At 38.5% G+C, this 19,529-nt stretch overlaps 1 protein-coding gene across 1 annotated transcript; it reads right to left on the bottom strand.

The window, feature by feature from the left end:
* Positions 1 to 14,080: 14,080 nt before the first annotated feature.
* Positions 14,081 to 14,758, bottom strand: CLDN8 (claudin 8). The gene has a single exon (XM_045863607.1). The coding sequence runs from the start codon at positions 14,756 to 14,758 to the stop codon at positions 14,081 to 14,083; it is 678 nt and encodes a 225-aa protein (XP_045719563.1).
* Between the last annotated feature and the right edge of the window lie 4,771 nt (positions 14,759 to 19,529).

The following is a 19,529-nucleotide window of genomic DNA, read 5'->3' as shown; positions in this document are numbered from 1 at the left end:
ATATATAAAGGTGATTGGGTGTTTTTTCCCTTAAACTGAGAGCGACCCCTGGTGTCTGGGTGACATCACTACTCCCTCTTCTGTTAACTAATCAGGGCTCTCTGGGTTTCCATAAAGTGTCTGTGTGAGTATAGTCTCCTGAGTGTGAGCAAGAGAGAGGTTTTAAGGTTATAATCTCTGACAATACTGAATGCTGGTCCCAATCAGTTTTTTTATGACCATTTTGATTGTAGAGCACCATTGATCCACTAATTCTCATCTGAGCTTAGAATTCCAATATTTTTTTTTCCAAAATCTTACCTTGTCTTCATCCCAAATACCTAAACATCTATGTGTAATATTTAAGTGGTACACAGATATCACTTACCTTTCAAGAAGGGCCATTTGTAATTCAATTATTATTGGGAATACCTACACTGTTCTGGGCCCTGGTTAAGTGCCTTATAGGCATCATTATATAGAATCTTCTAAGGAACTAATTTATGAAGTTCTGTTATTATTTGATTTTGCAAATGATAAAACTAATTGTCTTAGAGGCTTAATAATTTGTCCAGGTTTTCACAAGCAGTGGGTCACAAAGGTGGGATCTGCTGCTGGGTCTATATGACCTAATGGCCTAGCTAGCTTAACTAGTCTACTAGATGGTCTTCTTCTTACATGCTATATTTTGATTTGTCCAGATTCTTTTCTTTTTCATGAATAAAACAGTCCTATCCCCACAACGATATGTACACAGATTCCTTGTTTTCCAAGGATATTCTTGTGATCCTCTTAATTGAAGCTCAAGTTTCAACACTAAAGGACATACCTGGTCCTAAGAAAAATTATGAGACAGATCAATTATTTAGATCCCAAGAATCCTGCAATTTCAGTCTAAACTCCCTTCATCATCCATTGTCTTATTTTAGCTTTTTCTCAGATGCTTCAGGCCTGATGCTCTTTTGAGCATCATAAAATCCAGCAAGGAACAGCCTTAAGGTTAATGAAATAAAAATATATTTTAATTATAAAAAGGCCCTTCAGGATAATTCAGGTCTTAAAAGTCAAGATTTAGAAGATGTAGATATATAGGTGCTTATTAATCATTTGCTGAATGAATGAATCATGCGTGCATGTAATCCATTCAGGGTAGTCTACAAAACCCCAGAAATTATGTGCAGACCTCGCATGTCAGTATACATATATGGTATATGTGTGTATAAATTTTTTTTAGGATGAGATTTCATGGCTTTCATCAGATTCTATAACAGTTCTGGAACCCATAAAGGCTAAAGGCTATACCTCTATTTGCCTACATTCTGAATAATCCGGGTTAGGTTCAACTTATCCAGACTTAGAATTTATTATTCACTAGTTTGTTTATATTCTCCTGTTAGAGTCCAACATTTCAGTTTATGAATTTCTTCACACAGATACCATTGAATATGTTTTCGCATAGCTGTGGAGTGATGTGGAGACCCTCCAGCCTGGTCTGGGAGGAATCACTGTCACTGAGCTTGGTGCAGATCATCTGCAAATGTTTGGTGAATTTGAAGGACTGGATCTTTGGAATTACCAATCTGGGAAATTTTTAGAAAAAGAAAATTTCAGGAGATTGATATTAAATTTGGCGAGAGGGAGGAGAAGAGATCCACCAAAATAGGACATGAGAAATAATAGAGTATTAGAAGGATGTCTCTTTTTTAAAAATTTATTTATTTCAGAGAGAGAGAGAGAGAGCAGAGCGAACGGCAGAACGAGTGAAAGAGAACATGAGTGGGGGGAGGGGCAGAGAGAGAGAGAGAGAGAAGCAGGCTCCGCACTGGGCAGGGAGCCCAACGTGGGGCTCCATCCCAGGACCCCAGGATCATGACCTGAGCTGAAGGCAGATGCTTAACTGACTGAGCAACCCAAGCACCCCAGGACCTCTCATTTTTAACTGGATTGTAGATGCTTGGAGAGAAAGCTTCATCCCTGCTTAGGAGTGTGTTTCTCATAAATCTATCCTCTTATGCTATACTTTTGTTCTCCTTTTTAACAGTGATAGATAGGGTTCTTCTAGCATGAACACAGAGCATCCAGAGATAATCTGTCTCATCCTAATAACCAGAACAAGCAAGATAAATTTAAAAAACACCATTTATTCTTTTTAAACCCAATGAATATATGCAATATTGGACCCAATTCTGCAGAAGTAGATACCCGATTAGAAATTTGCAAAACACCCTTTTTTGCCGGCAAATAACTGTCTTTGTTCCATATCTTTCTCACATGTACATGAAGTCTGATCCTGCTGAGAATCTGAAACACATTAGTACATTGAGCGCTGCTTTTACTGGGAGCAAGTAATAATTTGCACATCTAAAGTTAAGCCTTTCGTCTCTTAAGAAGTAGTGTAGTTAGGAAATAACAAAAGGATCCCAAAGATAAAGAAGGAAACACTGAGTGGTAGAAAATGTTTTGCTAGATTTTTAAACAATGTTGGCTTTCCATTCATTCTTGGAAGTGAATCAGTAAGTGAATTTGTTTCAACATATACGTTAAGTTAACAAAAAATAAATCCGTTTGTCTTATTTCCACTGTATAACTACTAAATGGATATTTAAAGGATATTAATTTGAGGTACTAAAAGTATCAACACGTCTGGGATACAAACCAACTCCATCTGCCACAGAGATGGAAGTGATACTAGCTTTCCATGATGGAAAGGCACAGGCTTTGGATTCGGATACATTTACATTTGTGTGCACTCCTCCACTCCCTTATGCTCTTATCTCTTCGGGGTGGAGTTTTGGATGGTATATGGCTAAATTTTTAAATGGAAAGCACTACATAAAATTTCATATATTATATATACATACATATGATATATGTAATCAGAAACAGAACCAGTTAACAAATTGATTTTGAATGCAAAACAATAAGAATGGGTGGGTTTTGGATTTCAGGCTCTAGATTCAAGGAACCTCATCACAGAACTTTGGTCTGAATTAATCCAAGGTTTATTTTCAAACAGCACATGGTAAACACAGTCCTCCGTTATCAAGGAATTTGTGACGCCATGTGCTTGAGACCCAAGGTCATGTACACTGAGATGGTAGACCAATTTCATGCTACCCAGTGATTCAGACAGACTTCATAGTAATCCCAGTGTATTGGGGTCTGTCGAAGACATGACAATCACAAATTGATGCTTCTGGATAGGTTCTCAGTTTAACAGGTTTCAAAAGATTCACTATTAAAAGACTAGTGCTTGTATAATAGGTTTTCAATAAACATTTGCTGCTTTCTGGGTTTACCACTTAGCTACTTGAGCTGTATAAACAAAATCCAGCAATTTCTTTTATCATTTATTAACTTGGCTCTTGTGTAAATGTTATGCAGATACTGAAAACCTTCTCCAGGCACCAAAGGAAAGGAAACATAAAGGATCGTTATTGGTTGTCAGAGATCCATGTATCCTACACTGTGTACTATGGCCATAGTCGTAGATACCTTACCTGTCGGTAAGCCTTGACAAATCTAGTATAGAATTTTTCTTGGATTAAGTCTCCAGATTATCAGTGTGGGCAGACATAAATGAGAGCAAATAGCATAGGAAGATTTGGGTTCCAAAATAGCACTAAAATGACTTCTTAGGGCCATTGGCAAAAATAAAGTGACATCTGTATTTTTGAACCTGATACCAGCCCCTCAAAATTCACAATTTTAGAGATTGATTGAGTTCTAATGTGTCATCTAGTCTACCTCATTAGTCTTTATGTTAGCAGTGAAGAAGCAGATTCAAGAACTAGTTAGATACATTGCTCAAATTTACACAGTTAGTTGGAGAAAGCATTAGAATCCTGACTTCTTAAATGAGGTTCTAGTCTTCTACATCGAGCCTGATAGATTTTTGGTAGAAGGCTTTCTGATTAAACCTTGATTTATAAAAGCCCTCTCCAACTGAATATTGCCAACTGTGTTCTAAACCCAAACTGCTCTTATGTCACAGTGGATTTTGAAATTGGAAAGAATAGATGGGAGCAAGACACTAACTGAGAGTCCCTGTCACAGTTGTTAAAAAAGACAACAACAACAAAAACAAACAAACACAAAAAAACGATTTGATCTGGTCTCCTCATTATTAACACATTTTCTCCTTCTTGGTGTTTATTGTGCAGTGAATTGGGGCAAGCACCCTGTGAAAGTATTTCCGTTAAGAAGTCAGTAGAACTGAAGTATATTTAAGACAAGTATCCACAGACTTGATGAAACTACCAGTCTTTATATCAATTAGTGATAATCTACTTTTAAAAGATCCAGAGATCAATGAAGCAGAATAAATAGCCCAGAAACAGACAGTGAGACATGTATGCATTTACTACTTGATAAATAATGCATCAGCAAACGACAGGGAATGGATTTTTTAACAAATGGAGCTTAAAAAATTAGCTACTTGGAAATTTAAACGTTTATATTTACCTGTTACCATGCTAAAAAGAAGTGAATTCTCTCTACAGAATAAGACAGTTTAAAGGATTAAATGCCAAAGTCAAAGTCAAACGACAGAATGGAACAAAAACTATTTGCTATTGTTTAAGGGTAGAACTCGAACATACACCTTATAGTTCATTTGATTGGACCATTTTTTTTTTTTTAATTTAGGTATTTCCAAAATGCTTTATCAGACTTATTCTTCACTTAACATTATTAATTTTGCTTGAAACATTGTAAACTGGCTGGTTTTCCTTCACAAGTCTTTCTTTCCACAGGTCTGGAAAAATGTGCTTTGATTCTTCCTTTTGTTTTCCTATCCACCCATCATTTCGTATTCTGTTTTGTCATTTGTCATCACCTTTCCCCATAGTTTTATGATTTTCCTCAGAGTTTAATGATCTTTCCTAATCCGTTTCCACCACAGTTCTGTTTTGATTTTCTGCCAAGTTAATCACCTACTGTTTTCTGTATACTTCTAGCCTTAAAATGTACTCATTTATAAGTTTATTTATTTATTTTTCACCATGAAAATACTTGTTCATTAGAAAATGAAAGTACAGGGGTTCCTGGGTGGCTCAGTTGGTTAAACGTCTGCCTTTGGCTCAGGTCATGATCCTGGGGTCCTGGGAATCGAGCCCCACATCGGGCTCCTTGCTCAGCAGGGGAGTCTGCTTCTCCCTCTTCCCCTACCCCTCCCTCCACTCATTAATGTGCAGGTGCACTTTCTCTCTCTCTGTCTCGTTCTCTCTCTCTCTCAAATAAATAAAATCTTTTTTTTTTTAAATGTAAGCACAGAAAATATTTAAAAGAAAGTAATCACATATAAGTTTACATTTCAATCAATTTTTCCTAGCTGTTTGTTTGTGTGTATCTGTGTGTGTGTATATGAGAGACAGAGAGAGAGAGATTTAATCATGGTTGTGGTGAGTATGGAATTTTATTTTATTTTATTTTATTTTATTTATTTTTAAGATTTTATTTATTTATTTGACAGAGAGAGACACAGCGAGAGAGGGAACACAAGCAGGGGGAGTAGGAGAGGGAGAAGCAGGCTTCCTTCCGAGCAGGGAGCCCGATGTGGGACTCGATCCCAGGGCCCTGGGATCATGACTTGAGCCAAAGGCAGACGCTTAACGACTGAGCCACCCAGGTGCCCAGTATGGAATTTTAAAACTGGTTTTATTCTATTTTCATAACATTATATGAGAAACAATATGTATGTCATTAAGGATTCCTCGGTAGCAGGAAAATATACAATTGCATGGACAGGCTCACCATCTCTTATATAACCTCTCTCTGTGGATCACTTAGATTGTTTCCAATTTCCATCATTGTAAGTAGGGCTTCTACGTCCATTTGCAAAACATTTGGAAACATCTCTGATTATTACCAGGCATAAATTTCTAGATTATGGAAATTTTTCTCATCTGTGTTTTTTTCTTATCATGGCTTATGTTGGGGAAATGTAATTAAAAACAAAATTTTCCCACCCAGAAACTTTTCCACAAACGTAGTAGGGAAAGAAATCAATTTCATTATTATTATTATTTATTATTATTATTATTTTAGAGAGAGTGAGCACACGTGTGTGAGTGGAGAGGGTGGGGAGAGGGAGAGAGAAAGTCACACGCAGACTGTGCTGAGATCATGACCTGAGCCAAAATCAAGAGTCAGGCGCTTAACCGGCTGAGCCACCCAGGTGCCCCAAAATCAGTTTCATTATTGAATAAGCATTTTTTTTAAGATTTTTATTTATTTATTTAAGAGAGAGAGTGTGTGCACATGAGCAGGGGGAAGGGCAAAGGGAGAGGGAGAAGCAGGCTACCTGCTGAGCAGGGAACCCGATGCGGGGCTCGATCCCAGGACCCCGGGATCATGACCACAGCCGAAGGCAGATGCTTAACCGACTAAGCCACCCAGGCGCCCCTCATTATTGAATAAGCATTAAATCAGAATGTGATGTGCATGACAGGCGATCTGCTAAAGGATTACAAAGACAGAAAGAAAGATCACCTTTTTACATAGTCAGGTGGATACGACCCACTACATACATGTTTTCGAGATAAACAGCTATTCCTCAAGCAAAAGGACTTGACAACACCTTTCTCACACAGAGTTCATCCCAAATTTGCCTGGTAATTAAGGTGATCATCTATGTTAGCTAATGACTTTATTCAGAAGAAAAACAAACTTCTCATATTTTTATGATTAATCATTTTGCAACTTGGCACAAGACTTACACTCCCACAAAAACCAGAGATGGGGTGCTGTCTCCCCTCGTGCTTACATTTAAAAGGGAGAGCTCCCAAGTCCTACAGAAAAACATTCCTGGATCACAAAGCTGACAGAAGTCCTGTCTAGTACTTAAAGGATTTATATACATTTCAAAGAAAGGAGAAAGCACTTACACGTTTTCTAAAGCAAATGCTCTAAGAAAAAGGATTCGAGCGAAATCTCCTCCTTTATTTTCAACAGGAAGAAATAAGCCTCTTATTTTTAATTCATATTTGTCCTTACACCTGCTTTTGTCCAATAGAAAACATGTTTCCTTTTATCTAATTTAAAATACAAGACACCATTTAAATTGTGCCTGTGTTTCATGAAGTGAGTCCATTGGAAAGAAAAAATTCTCTTTCAATTCTTAAAATCTCACTTGGACCTAGAGTGGATTGAAGATGGTCTGTGTTCTTTGGCCGTCCTCCCTTTGTACAATAGAGTTTATTTTCCCTCTCTTTGACCCGTGACGCCTTTGACCAATTGCAAATGGTGAAAACTATGCCAGGCCTATCAAAAGTATTGTTTCTTTCCCTTGGATCCTGAGAGCTCCCATCCACCATGCTCGGTGTCTGACTACCTTGCTGGAAAGAGATGGTGAAGAAGCCCTAAAACCACATGTACAAGAAGAGGGGTCCATTTGAGTCCAGACTTTCAGACATCATTGCCAAGTGCTAGGCAGTGAGGGAAATTGTCGTCATGGGCTCTTTGGACCCAAGCTACCAGCTGTGGTCAGTCTATAGGCCAGCTAGCCCTGCTGGGATTTCTAACCTACAAAATCATGATATATTAAACAGTTATTGTTTTAAGCCACCAAGTTCTGGGACAGTTTGTCATTTAGTAAGAAATAACCAGAATGGAGCCCAACGCTAAATCTTTTTTTTTTTCTCTTTTCATTATCCCTTTGATAAATGTAAAAGCATTGTATCAAGATTCAGTGTTGGACCACAGTTGGGCTGTAAGATTAGGCTTCGTTGCCTTCAGAAGGCTTCTCTGCTTTAAAGCTGGAGGGCAGTTTAATTTCTAAAGCATTTCTACAATTTAGCATCTAATAAATCACAGTACCCTCTTCAAAGAGGATCTCAAGGTATCTACCTGTATTTCTACTCTGAGGGGGATAAAAGCATAAGAAAGCTGGTCCAATTCAGAAAAAAATAAGAGAGAGAGGTAGAAAGATTCATTTACAGTTCTTGCACAAGTATATTCTTACTAGCTTGCAGACAAAAACAAAGAAAAAAGTCTTCAACCATGGGCTTTCTTCCTTCCCACCACCCCCCCCACACACACATATCAATTGCAAAATGCAAAAAATAACCAAAGATAGGAACAAAGTTAATGATTTTAGAGACTTGTAGTTAAGGAAGAAGATGGGGTATCTGGAGAAAAGCCAAGTAAGAAATAGGTGGGTACATGGATGGTTTTCCTATTTGTTTTGTTTTGCTGCCTGCTAGTAAAATTTATCCTATCTTTTAAAAAATTAAAAGTAAAACAAGAAAAGCCAATTTTTCTCTTAGCCCATTGCTAAGAAGGACTGTATAAATTCTTTCCTGAATCAGGAAAATGTTCAATTTAGATTTTTTTGTCTTTTTTCACTGCATTTTTTGAATGCAGTATTTCTTTTCTCTATTTTTTTTTACAATGGAATATTATTTTTTCTGCATTTTTAAATGGAATATTTTTTCTCCTGATTTTTTTGTATTTTTATAAAAGTTTCTTTCTGTCTCAAATACATTCATATGCATTTATTGGCATATGAAGAAGAGTCGGGGAAAGGGGCAGACAATGGGATTAAGCAATATAGGGCAAAGAAGATTTATGATCCACAGTGATTTGAGGGACTAGGAGGGGGACCCACAGAGCTCTTAGTCTAAGAAAAACTAAGCTTGCTTTCCAGGTGGAGAGGCAGGCCAGCTGGTACACATCTGTCTTAGAGCAGGACCCGGCTGACACTGGGCTGGCCTGGCACAGGGGGTGCATGGGCGAAGCCAAAGGAATCCAGGATAACAGCTCAAGGGCTCAACCATCTCTGATGATAAAGGATGATGAGGGCATTGCAGACAATCAAGGTCTTGGGTAAAGAATTCCTGGGTGGCAAAGAAATGACATGGAGCCTGATGGGCTAGAATATGGACTCTGTGGAGCCTGGAGCAGAAGATCAGAAGAAAAAAGAACTCTGAGGCTGGACCATTAGATGACTTTGTATTCTTCTGTTTTCCATGCTAAAGGAGTCCAGTTATCTGCAGGATGGGGAAGGCAGTGCTTCTGAACTTGAGCGCCAATGGTGACATATTTGTAGTAGTTTCCTGGAGCAAATGTTCCTCCCAGTTCTGGGACCAGCCAATTCCTTCTGTTTATTGCACGAGTCATGGCTGACCAAAGCTCCCCTCCTTTCCATGTTGCCTTCCTTGCAGTGACCTCCACCATTCATTGCTTTAGTATTGGCTTCAGATTAGCTTTAGGAAGAATAGAGTTGCTAGATCCTAGACTAGCCACAAAATGCCTTTCTCTCTTACTCACAGAAGAATGCGGTTCTTCCTGGGAGTAGACTCCTTAGGTTGGGGATTTGCTCTCCCATGGCCTTTACTTAGTAATCCACAATCTAGCTTCTAGGTTTGTGGTGGAAATATTGGGTGCAAGTATGATTTTTTTTTTTTGTTACTGTTATTAAGTAATTTCTTATGGTTGGTGAAATCGTGCATACTTGGGTTTTTTGTTTGTTTGTTTTTGTTTTGTTTTGTTGTCACTTTAAGAATTTAACTACGAACTTTCTTTTTAGTTTTCCCAGGACCTCAAAGAGCTCTTTCTATCTGCGAGTTTGAGCCTTTCATTTTAAATACTGATTTTTCATGTCAAAGGACTGCTCCTCCTTCCATCTGGTCTTTATTCTTCTCTCCAAATTTGCTCTTTAGGTCCTTGAATTTGTTCTCAGAGTCCTCTATTTTTCCTCATGAATTGCATCTTTTCCTCTGTTTGCTCTGTGTTATGAGCTTGTCTTCTACTTGGTCTTCCAAACATCCAATTCTTACTTCAGCATTGACTCCCCTCAACTCTCCGTTTCTTGCAGATTTTTTAAATGTGGGAACTATATTATTCAAGTAACAAGAAGCCTTTTAATCCTGAAATTGGATCTACTTTAGGCTCTTATAGGTATTTGTTTGTTTGTGTAAGATGTCCTCTCTTTCCCAGCAGGTCTATTTCCTCAAAGGTTGCCTGCCAGTTATGAGCATTCAGCCCACACTTCCTTTTGCTGGCTGTTGAACTCTGTACAGGATTCTAGCATCTCTTTTCCTTGTGGAAGTTAAGTTGCCATAATCAGCCACAGCACACTGTAGCATGGCAGGAGCCCTCATTGTTGGCTGGTGACCTAGTGACCTGAAAGTTGCCATCTCCCTGCTGGGGCCCTGCAAAGTCACCTCTGAGCTCCCAGCCCTCAGTATCCTCACTCTCCCAGGCCCCAGAATAAGAGGGAACCCAGTCCCTGTGTGGGCCTCCCATAGTTTTTCTGACCTCTGAAGTTATCCCCCTTGAAGACACAGGAGTACAAATGTCTCCCTCCTCCTAGGACTATTTGTGAGGCAGGCAGAACCTACAGGTCTCCCTTTGGCTCCCTCACCCCCAGCACAGAGCTTCAGGCCTGGCCTGAAGTGATCCCTGCCTTCTCACTATTCTCAGCGTTGAATGCTTCCCTGCTCTTTCCTCTTAGAATCTGGCAGAGCCTGAAGATCTGCAAGAAAGCAGGCCTCTGGGCTCTGCCTTTTGGCTGGGTCCCAGCTGCTGCCCTGCGTTGCACATGGAGGGAGTGGGGTCAGGGCTGGAAGGAGGGGTCGCAGGGATCCAGGCAGCTCTGGGAGTCCTTCTCAGGACAACAAAGAAGGCCTGGAGAATTTGAAATACGAGACCTATGACAGGGGTCTAGAAAAATACAATATATTCCAAGGGAAAAAAAAATGATGGATGTCAGAAACTAAGAAGCAGCAAATCCTGTAGAGTTTAAGACAGGGGAGAAAGGGAATAAAAGTGTAGCAAAAACTGATGGTGAGGTCTACCCTGGGGTCAGGGGGAAAGGGTACTGTGACCAGGGAGGTATAGGGAGCCTAGGAGATGAGGTGGTGAGATCACACCTACTGTTCACAGAGTTTACTCTGGAAGGGATGTCTTTGGACAATATTGCAGTAGGAAGAACACAGGCTCTTGAATATATATATATATATATATATATATATATATATATATATATATATATACACACACACACACACACACAAATACACATGTATGTATATATGATGTTATATATAACATAATCTGAGACACAGTGTTCTCATGGTCTCATATGTAATTCACAGAATTGTTAGTTTGATATGGTAGAGAAAGAAAAGCACCAAGCACGTGGTAGGCATGCAGTGAAGGCTACAATTCTTGCTCTTGCCTCTTATTATTAGATCATAGATTCCTTCAAAACAAAAACATCCCTGAATTCCTGAAACTCAGCATGGTGCAGCCTAATGACTCTTTCAGCAGTGCATGAGAGAGTCCTTTTGAATACGGAATCAGTGAAAGGGGTTCCTGGTGGGGTAGCAAGTAGTACAGTGAAAAACAAGGAGTAAAACAAAAAAAAAACCACCCAGCCCTAAGGTCAGGTTATAAAACTACATCCTCTGTGTTCTTTCCATCACGTCACCTTGTTTCTCCATAAAACTACATTATAAAACAACATTATAAAATGTCCTCTTGTACATAATGTGCTACTAAGCAAGTCATTTCCCAATTCCAGTGCTTCTCTTTCAAGATATTGAAGAAGCCCTTTGGCATGTGAATTATTCTAGTGTCTGGACATTGGCTTCGTAATTGTAATCATACTGGTTATATGCCAGTGGACTGTGTGATACATTTTGTCTCCCTCCCCATAGTTATCATCCACTAAGACATGTCTACCTCCTTTCTGCCTGTGGAGCATTCCTACAAGGATTATGGGGGTTGAGATGCATTTTAGGAAGAACTGAGATAGGATCGTGGTGGGGGGCTGGGACAAGAAGATCCTGCTGGTCGTGACACAAGTCTGGAAGGCTTTTTCAACCAGGCAGGCAAAGAGCTGAGGTGACAGGAAGTGTGGAAAGTTGGAGAAAGATTTCAGAGGTACTCAAGAGGTGGTGACAAAGAAAAACTAGCAGGGTTATAATTCTGTTGTAGAGAAAAGAAGGGGAAAATAAAAATTGAATTTGGGGCTTTCCAGAGAGCTTTCTAGGTAAAGAGGATGTTTGACCGGTATTTAGAAGATTGGATTATTTCTCCAAGGCACTCAGTTTTCCCTACTTTCTGCTCTCATGAATGGTGCAACCCAAGGGGGCAAGCCTTCCTAGGATAAATTAGCACTTAGCTCTTGCAAAATCACCAACCCCCAAAAAACAGAACAAAACAAAAAACACTGAAAGTTTTCCCAACTAATACTAGTGAAGCAGGTCATTTCCACATACAAAGATTAGTTGATAAACTGAACGCTCCTAAAGAAAATCTACTTTCCCTGAAAAGAAAGAGCATGAGCTATGAAGTCAGATGGTCCTTTTCTTTCCCCTGCCTCTATTAGGTCATCACTGAACTGTCCCCATGTGTCCTCATCTGTGATGATCGTTAGTGATATAATTCATATAAAGCAGTAGAGGTCCTAGCATATAATATGTGCCCCTAAAACATTAGCCACTAGTATTAATTAATGTTATTTCTCAGAAGTAGAAACTTCTTTAGCTATGGAAAGCTTTTATAGAAATGGCTTAACAGTAGTTTAATAGAAATGGCTTAAACATACATATTTATAGTATATAGATTTGTTGGACCCTACAGCACTATCTTAATAATTACAAATACATTGTCCGCGTCAAATATTAGTGTATGGATGCAATGATTATAAGGAATAATGTTGTTAAATAATATGTAGTATTTTATATTCTCAAAAATTAATGCTGAATCTAACTTTATATTTAAAATGTGGCCTCTTTTTAAAATTGGAAAGCTAAAAATATCAGGATTTTAAAAACTCTTCACAAGTTAATAAACAAAAAAAAGAATGAAAAAATATCAAATTTATATAAAAGGCACAATTTATTAATATAAAGGACATAAAGCACATACATATATATATATATATATATAGTCATTTAAGCTAGAAAAATATGGATACAAACTTTCAAAGTGAATTATCAGTTGCATCAGGTTTGGGGGAAACACAAAGATATAGTATTTCTCTATACCTTAGTAAGACTGAATAAAAAATGGAATAAGTAAAATATTTACTTTTGATGGGATTGAAATGACAATTTGAACTCAGTATCTACCGATATCTTAGGAGCAGATAGAGTATACAAAGAATAAATTGTTTTTGTTTTTTGGTAAGCAACTAAAAACTAAGACATATTATTGTCCTATCCTGTTATTTATATTAATAAAAACCCAAAGTCTATATTCAAATAGTTACGAAAATATTCACGTACATACATGATTTCTTGTCAAAATGTATCCTTCCCTGACCATAAAAACTTCAGAGGAAAAAGAAAAATTCACTTTCCTGAAGTCTTTAATGTTTCTTAGACTATGGTTTTATCTTTCTTCTTAGTATAGCCCTGGAAAAGCAGTTTGAATGCAAAGCCCCTTGACAAAATATCTGCCTTCTAAAAGATGTTCATTTAATATACAAGAAAAGAAAGGCCTCTGGGGAAAGAGGATAAAGGAGTTAGGATTTCTAACTTCTAGGTTGAAAAACAAGATATCAGAAAGCCATTTATTTTCCTTTACGCTGCTGATTAAAGCCTTCATTTTAACCTTTGTTATAAATCGAGCACGTTAATCACTAAGCTGTTTTTACACAATTAATATTAACATTCTTCAATCTTTTCCCCGACTCCCCTGAAAAGCAATAGTTGTTGGATTTTATTTATTCAGTGTATTGAATCAGTATTTCATTTAAAATAGAACCCTGTAAGCCTGTCTCTATTTATGTGAGATATAAACATCATGCTGATCTATATACATAATGCTGTGTCATAGAGAAATCACAGCTGTAAAATAATACAGCCTTTAACAATGTCGTTTTGAAGTAACTGGTGAAAGGAAAAGATGCATGAATCATTTTAGAAAACATATTATTGCACTTCCTAGAACAATCAAAGCACTGGGTGTAATATCTCATTCTGCGAAATAGCTTATAGAATCATAAATAGCCAATGCTCAGTTCCTGTAATTAATGTTAGGCAATTAAGAATGGCAAATCAATGTTCCTTTGGGTTCCATTTTTAGAAAACAGTGGGCATTTCAGCCATTTGCTGGCTTTATCAGTAAAGTTAGAAACTAGACCCAACTACACATACTGACTTCTGGAGTACACGCTCGGTGACTTCTTTTCCATGTGATAGCTTTTCTGGGTTGTGCGATGGGAAGGGACAGAGTATCTGTAGCTTCGGCTCTTTTCACTGTAACAGGAAACACAGCAGAACAGTGCCCCTCCAGCGATCAGCACCAGCGCCGTGGTCCAGCCTATGTAGAGAGCATCTCCAAGCTCGTGCTTTTGGGCAGTCTCCACTATCGGGTTGTAGAACTCTCTGATGATGGAATTGGCAACCCAGCTCACCGGGATGAGCACCAGGATGCCTGTGACGATGAAGATGATCCCAGCCGTTAGCAAGATGTGACCCTTCACTTTCTCGTCGTCCCCAGTGCACCTGGTGCATTTCATGCCCAGGACAGCGGTCATGAAAGCCAGGAAGGAGAGCACAGAGGCAGCACACATCAGCCCTCTGGATGCCTGTAGGTCTGGAGAGAGAGCCAACAGGGAATCATAGACTTTGCATTGCATCCTGATGTTAGCTTGCCTCACGCAATTCATCCACAGTCCTTCCCAGAAGTTTTCAAAAACCACAATGTTGCTTCCGATGAAGGCAGACACTCTCCACTGAGGCATGATGGTGACAGCTAGCGTGCCCACCATGCCAACACCACCAAGCACCAGTCCAGCGATTTGCAGGGCATAGGTAGCCATTGTCCTCCTGGATGGGTTTTATCCCACCAAACTCCTGAGCCGGTAGGAGCAAGTTTCTCTGTGCCTCAGGAGAGAACAGTTTTCCTGTAGTAATGAACTCAGAGCCCAGTGGTTTTTCAGAGCTGCTTTGCTACTTCTAGCTGGATTAAATCCAGTGTTGGCTGGCTGAAGTGCCACCGCCGCCCCCCCCCCCCCCCCATTCACTAGGACAGGTAAACTTACAAATCAGGTGGGGCAACTTTCTCAGCCAATAAGAGGGGGATGGTAACCCAGGTGTGTCTAAACCGACAAGAGATACTTGGAACGACTGGACCTGCACATAAACATTCTTTGTAGTTCTCAGTTTTCCAAGAAGACAGCAATATGTTTACCTGCAGGCACAATTACGAGTGTTTGCACAATCATCAAGAAATGCACCAATCTCTTGCAACATCAAAGGTGTACTTTGTACAGGCAATTCTGAAACTCTTTATAAGAGCTTCTGTGACCAAGGCATAAAATAAAATAATCTGCCTAAGAAATTGGTTAGGACTGTCAGAATGCCAAAGTGAAAGGAGAGTAGGGGATTGATAGATTGCTCATACCTGGGAAACCACATTCTTTAGGACACATGTGATCTGAGTGGTTGATTTAATTGTGTCTACAATTTCAAAGCAAGCTTGACTGTGGTGAAATCAGGGAACTGATCACACCGAGGACAAAATAAGACGAAAGTAATTAAATATAAAGGTTGTTCTCCTCCATGGTACCAAACACATATTGTTCTCTTTTGAACCAGAAAAACTATTTGATTGGTACTTTCCTGATAATCTTGATTTATAAGAGAAACAGTCACAGAAACAATAAATTAATCCATATGATCTTCTTACGTAGCAAGCATGCGTGATAACAAGCAATGAAGTGATTTACAAATCTATCTTCTTTTGTGGCTCTATCTTTGCTGCTCTGTCTTCCTAGACTGGAGGAACTCGAATTCTGTAGATAGTACAAGAGCCCTGGGTCTATGTAATGGCTGATATTTCTATATGAAATATTTACAGGATAAGGTGACTGTGTTCTTGAATTGAATTGTACTACGTATTGACTAAACTGGTCTTTAATACCATGTCTGTAGGGGGAGATAGAAGCCCCTAAATGTAAAGCAATTTGGACTGTTTCTTCTCAAAATAATGGTGTTGACAGTGGTGGTGCAGAAATAAACATGCGTGTTGATTTGGTAAACTCCACTAGCAATTTTCCCCGGATATCCACTGGAGTGCCTTTCCTTTTCAAATCTTTTCAAATTTTGAGCTGTACTTTAATCTTATCTTTACATCATAAAAACAGTCTTTTCTTTACAATTTTACTTCTTCCCTGCTTCCTTGTATGACCTGAACTCTGAGTATGGGGGAAGGCGTTTCTTGCTCACTTATTAAACTTTAAAATTTTAATGGTTTCAAAAAATCTTGAGTAGTTTGCAGAGGTTATGGAAACAAAAGTGGTACACGGTAGGGAGGGGAAGAGGAAGATGCCAGAGTGAACTGTCTTTGGAAAAACAAATAAAACAAAAGAAATGGATAGTAGTCCAAACTGTTAATTTATTAGAGGGGACAGGTTGAAAGTTAAGAAATTAACACTTGATATTTGCAATAATTTTCTCATTTGTTGCCTTGTTAAGGACTAAACTATAGGGTGTTCCTTATGCTGACAGAACTATCTAGCATTTTCTCCTTCAGGCTTGTATCGGTTACAGATTTGTGATGGAGAGGGAAATAGGTTGATCTTGGAAAAATAATCTGTCATCCACAGTAAAACAGTTGAAATCAAAACAGCAGATTAATTTTTGTCTTTAATTGCCAATCTGGGAAAAGGAGTGGCATAGCTGGTTGAACCAATGACTAAATATAAATTACATAAATATTATACACACACATATACACACATATATATATATATATATATACACACATGTAGGGAATCAACTCAAAATTTCTTTTTTTAAATTCACATGTGACATATTTTTAGGAGCTCTGTTAAGATAGAGCTGAATATCCCCATAAAAATGGGAAAACTTGAGACAGGAACAGGAAATTACATACATGAGCTTCATAGGAGCTGCTTCCCAGGCTCACACCAATGGACCCGTTGACTTCGCGTACTATCAAAACTCTCCTTCCTTAAGCATTGAGCTGAACCTGGACCTTACTTCACAAAAAATATTTTTCTCATTTCAAAAATATTAGTACTCTACCACTGAAATTGTCCTGGCCAGAAGATTAGGATCAGAATGAGAAACCAACCCTGGGTTCACATTAGAATAATTATAGAGGTAGCTTGTCCTAGCAGAAACTAGCCCAGGGCATCCAGATAGGTTTCTTATCACACAGTGATCCAGCTAACCCCATGATATTTTGAAATAATTGTGCTCTAAAGGTCATAGGAAATGAGAAAGACAGAGAAAACTGGCAATACCAAGTTTGCCAGGGACAGAAAGGCCTAAATTCAGAGATTAAACAGTCGAGTTAACTGCTTACCTGCTTTTCTATAATATTATGTCTCTACGAAATGACTAACTTGCCTGCGAAATTCAGAAAGCAGTGATGGTTGGAGAATAAACACATTGATAACATTTTTGCTGTTCTTAAGTTCAGAACTGCAGAGCAACCAACACAGATAGTTCTATAATCTGTACTTCCATTTCTACGAAAGAAGCGAAAGACACCAAGAAGCTGTGAAAGAAAAGCATGCTCATGTTGACCCACTGTCTTCACTCTCTGGAGATCTCCCTTTTGTCTATATTATCAGAAGCATGATTTAAGTTTAGCAATTAAATTTACTAAATTAAATTCAGCCCTGATAACTACATAACACATGCGAATGCTTTCCCTTTATAAACGATAACACACAGTGTCACTATCAGACTGAACTTGGTTTTGTCATCCTTATTTCTACAGCAATTAATCTTTAACCAACAATTCTTTAGTCTGGGGTTTCTATTAATTCTTATCACTACTTGAAATAATCTTTGCTTCTGCCAATCAAGCAGTTGCCAATTTCTATTGTTTTCTGGATTTGCTTTTGTATTTATTTTTCTCTGTTGTGTTGACAGTTTCAACCTGTATTTATTTTTAATTATTTTTCACGGTTAATTAACTGTACTTGGCTGATCATCTTGTCCTGAGAAAACAAGTGAACATATCAATAGATCTCTTTGTATGTGGTTCCCAAAAAAATATTGTGCATTGCTACATGTTCTTGAGCTATTTGTCCTTCATGATGACCAGCTGTTCATGTTCTGTGTTCTCAAAGGCCTGTATCCATTAGCAGTTCCCTCCATATTTGCCCCCTCTATGGTTTATAGTTAATTGCTCTATGAACTCCTTCCTGTATACTAATTATCTAGTGTCTTAGTCACTTCAGGTTGCTTTAACAAAATACAATAGACTGGGAGCTTAAATAACAGAAATTAATTTTTCCCAGCTCTGGATGCTGGGAAGTCTGAAATCAGGGGACCAGCTGGTGGAGTTCTGGGGGGAGGCTTTTTTTTTTTTTTTTTCTGGTTTGCAAATGGCCATTTCCTTGCTCTTTCTGGCAGTGAAAGAGAGAAAGAGAGAGAGTTCCACGTTCTTTTCTAATAAGGACACTAATCCCATCATGAGGGTGGAGCCCTCATGACCTCATCCATCTAAACCTAATCACTTCTCAATGACCCCCACCTCTAAAAACCACTGCATTAGGATTTAAAATGAGAATTTTGGGGGGAGACGAAGCTGCAATCCATGACATCTAGATACTAGCAAATCAGATTAGTTAATCCACATCTGAAAGGTCTATTCTTAATGTCTCAGGAGTTTTCTTTATTGCAGAACTCCCTCCCCAAGAAAACATAAATGTAAATAAAAAATAGACCGTGGGAATGATTACTGAAATGTTTTTATCTTTCTTTTACTGAAAACATAAATGTAAATAAAAAATAGACCGTGGGAATAATGATTACTGAAATGTTTTTATCTTTCTTCTACTTTCCACTGCATTTTTAAAAATGAAAATCTGAGTTGCCGAGAATTCTGACATATTTGAAGAAATAGGTCCATGTACTTTACGGGCCTTGTCTATGTGATATCCCCACTAAAGGACTGGAAATCCAGGGAAATAATTCTTTTAAAAATTAAGTTATATACTGTGCGATTATTTTGTGTGAGAATTAATGAGTAATTTCTGTGGACAGAATTGAGATGAACTGCCCTAATTCTAATGAGCTGGGAAAACTTTTTCAAGGAGCTGGAATTTACTAGTAATAATAACTAATGGGTATTAAATGTTGCCCATGTCAAAGATTCCTTATATGCACTACACCTTATGTTTAAAATATCCCTAGAAAGCACCCTTTTCTAATTGAATACATTAAAACACAACAGAGACTACAACTTTCTTAAAGCTACACAGCTTTTGGGGTGCCTGGGTGGCTCAGTCAGTTAAGCGGCTGCCTTCGGCTCAGGTCATGATCCCAGGGTCCTGGGATCGAGCCCCACATCGGGCTCTCTGCTCAGCGGAGAGCCTGCTTCTCCCTTTCCCTCTGCCTGCCACTCTGCCTACTTGTGCTATCTCTCTGCCAAATAAATAAATTTAAAAAAACAAAAAATCTTTAAAGCTACACAGCTTTTACTTGCTGACTCCCCACAAATGGAGCCCAGATTTGGACCTAAAGCCTGAGTCTTTTCCTGTATGTCTAATATCTCCCCCCACAAAAAAGAAAATAACAACAACAACAACAAAACTAGAGAAAGAGAAT

This window comes from Mirounga angustirostris, unplaced genomic scaffold (assembly GCF_029215605.1).
Source record: "Mirounga angustirostris isolate CCGP_5_RB_7025 unplaced genomic scaffold, mMirAng1.0.hap1 SCAF_1, whole genome shotgun sequence".
In the NCBI taxonomy this organism is placed as follows: domain Eukaryota; kingdom Metazoa; phylum Chordata; class Mammalia; order Carnivora; family Phocidae; genus Mirounga; species Mirounga angustirostris.
This window is presented reverse-complemented; position numbering and strand designations above follow the sequence as displayed.

Excerpts from the sequence above, each read along its gene's own strand:
- CLDN8 (XM_045863607.1), bottom strand. The coding sequence starts at position 14,758 with ATGGCTACCTATGCCCTGCAAATCGCTGGACTGGTGCTTGGTGGTGTT.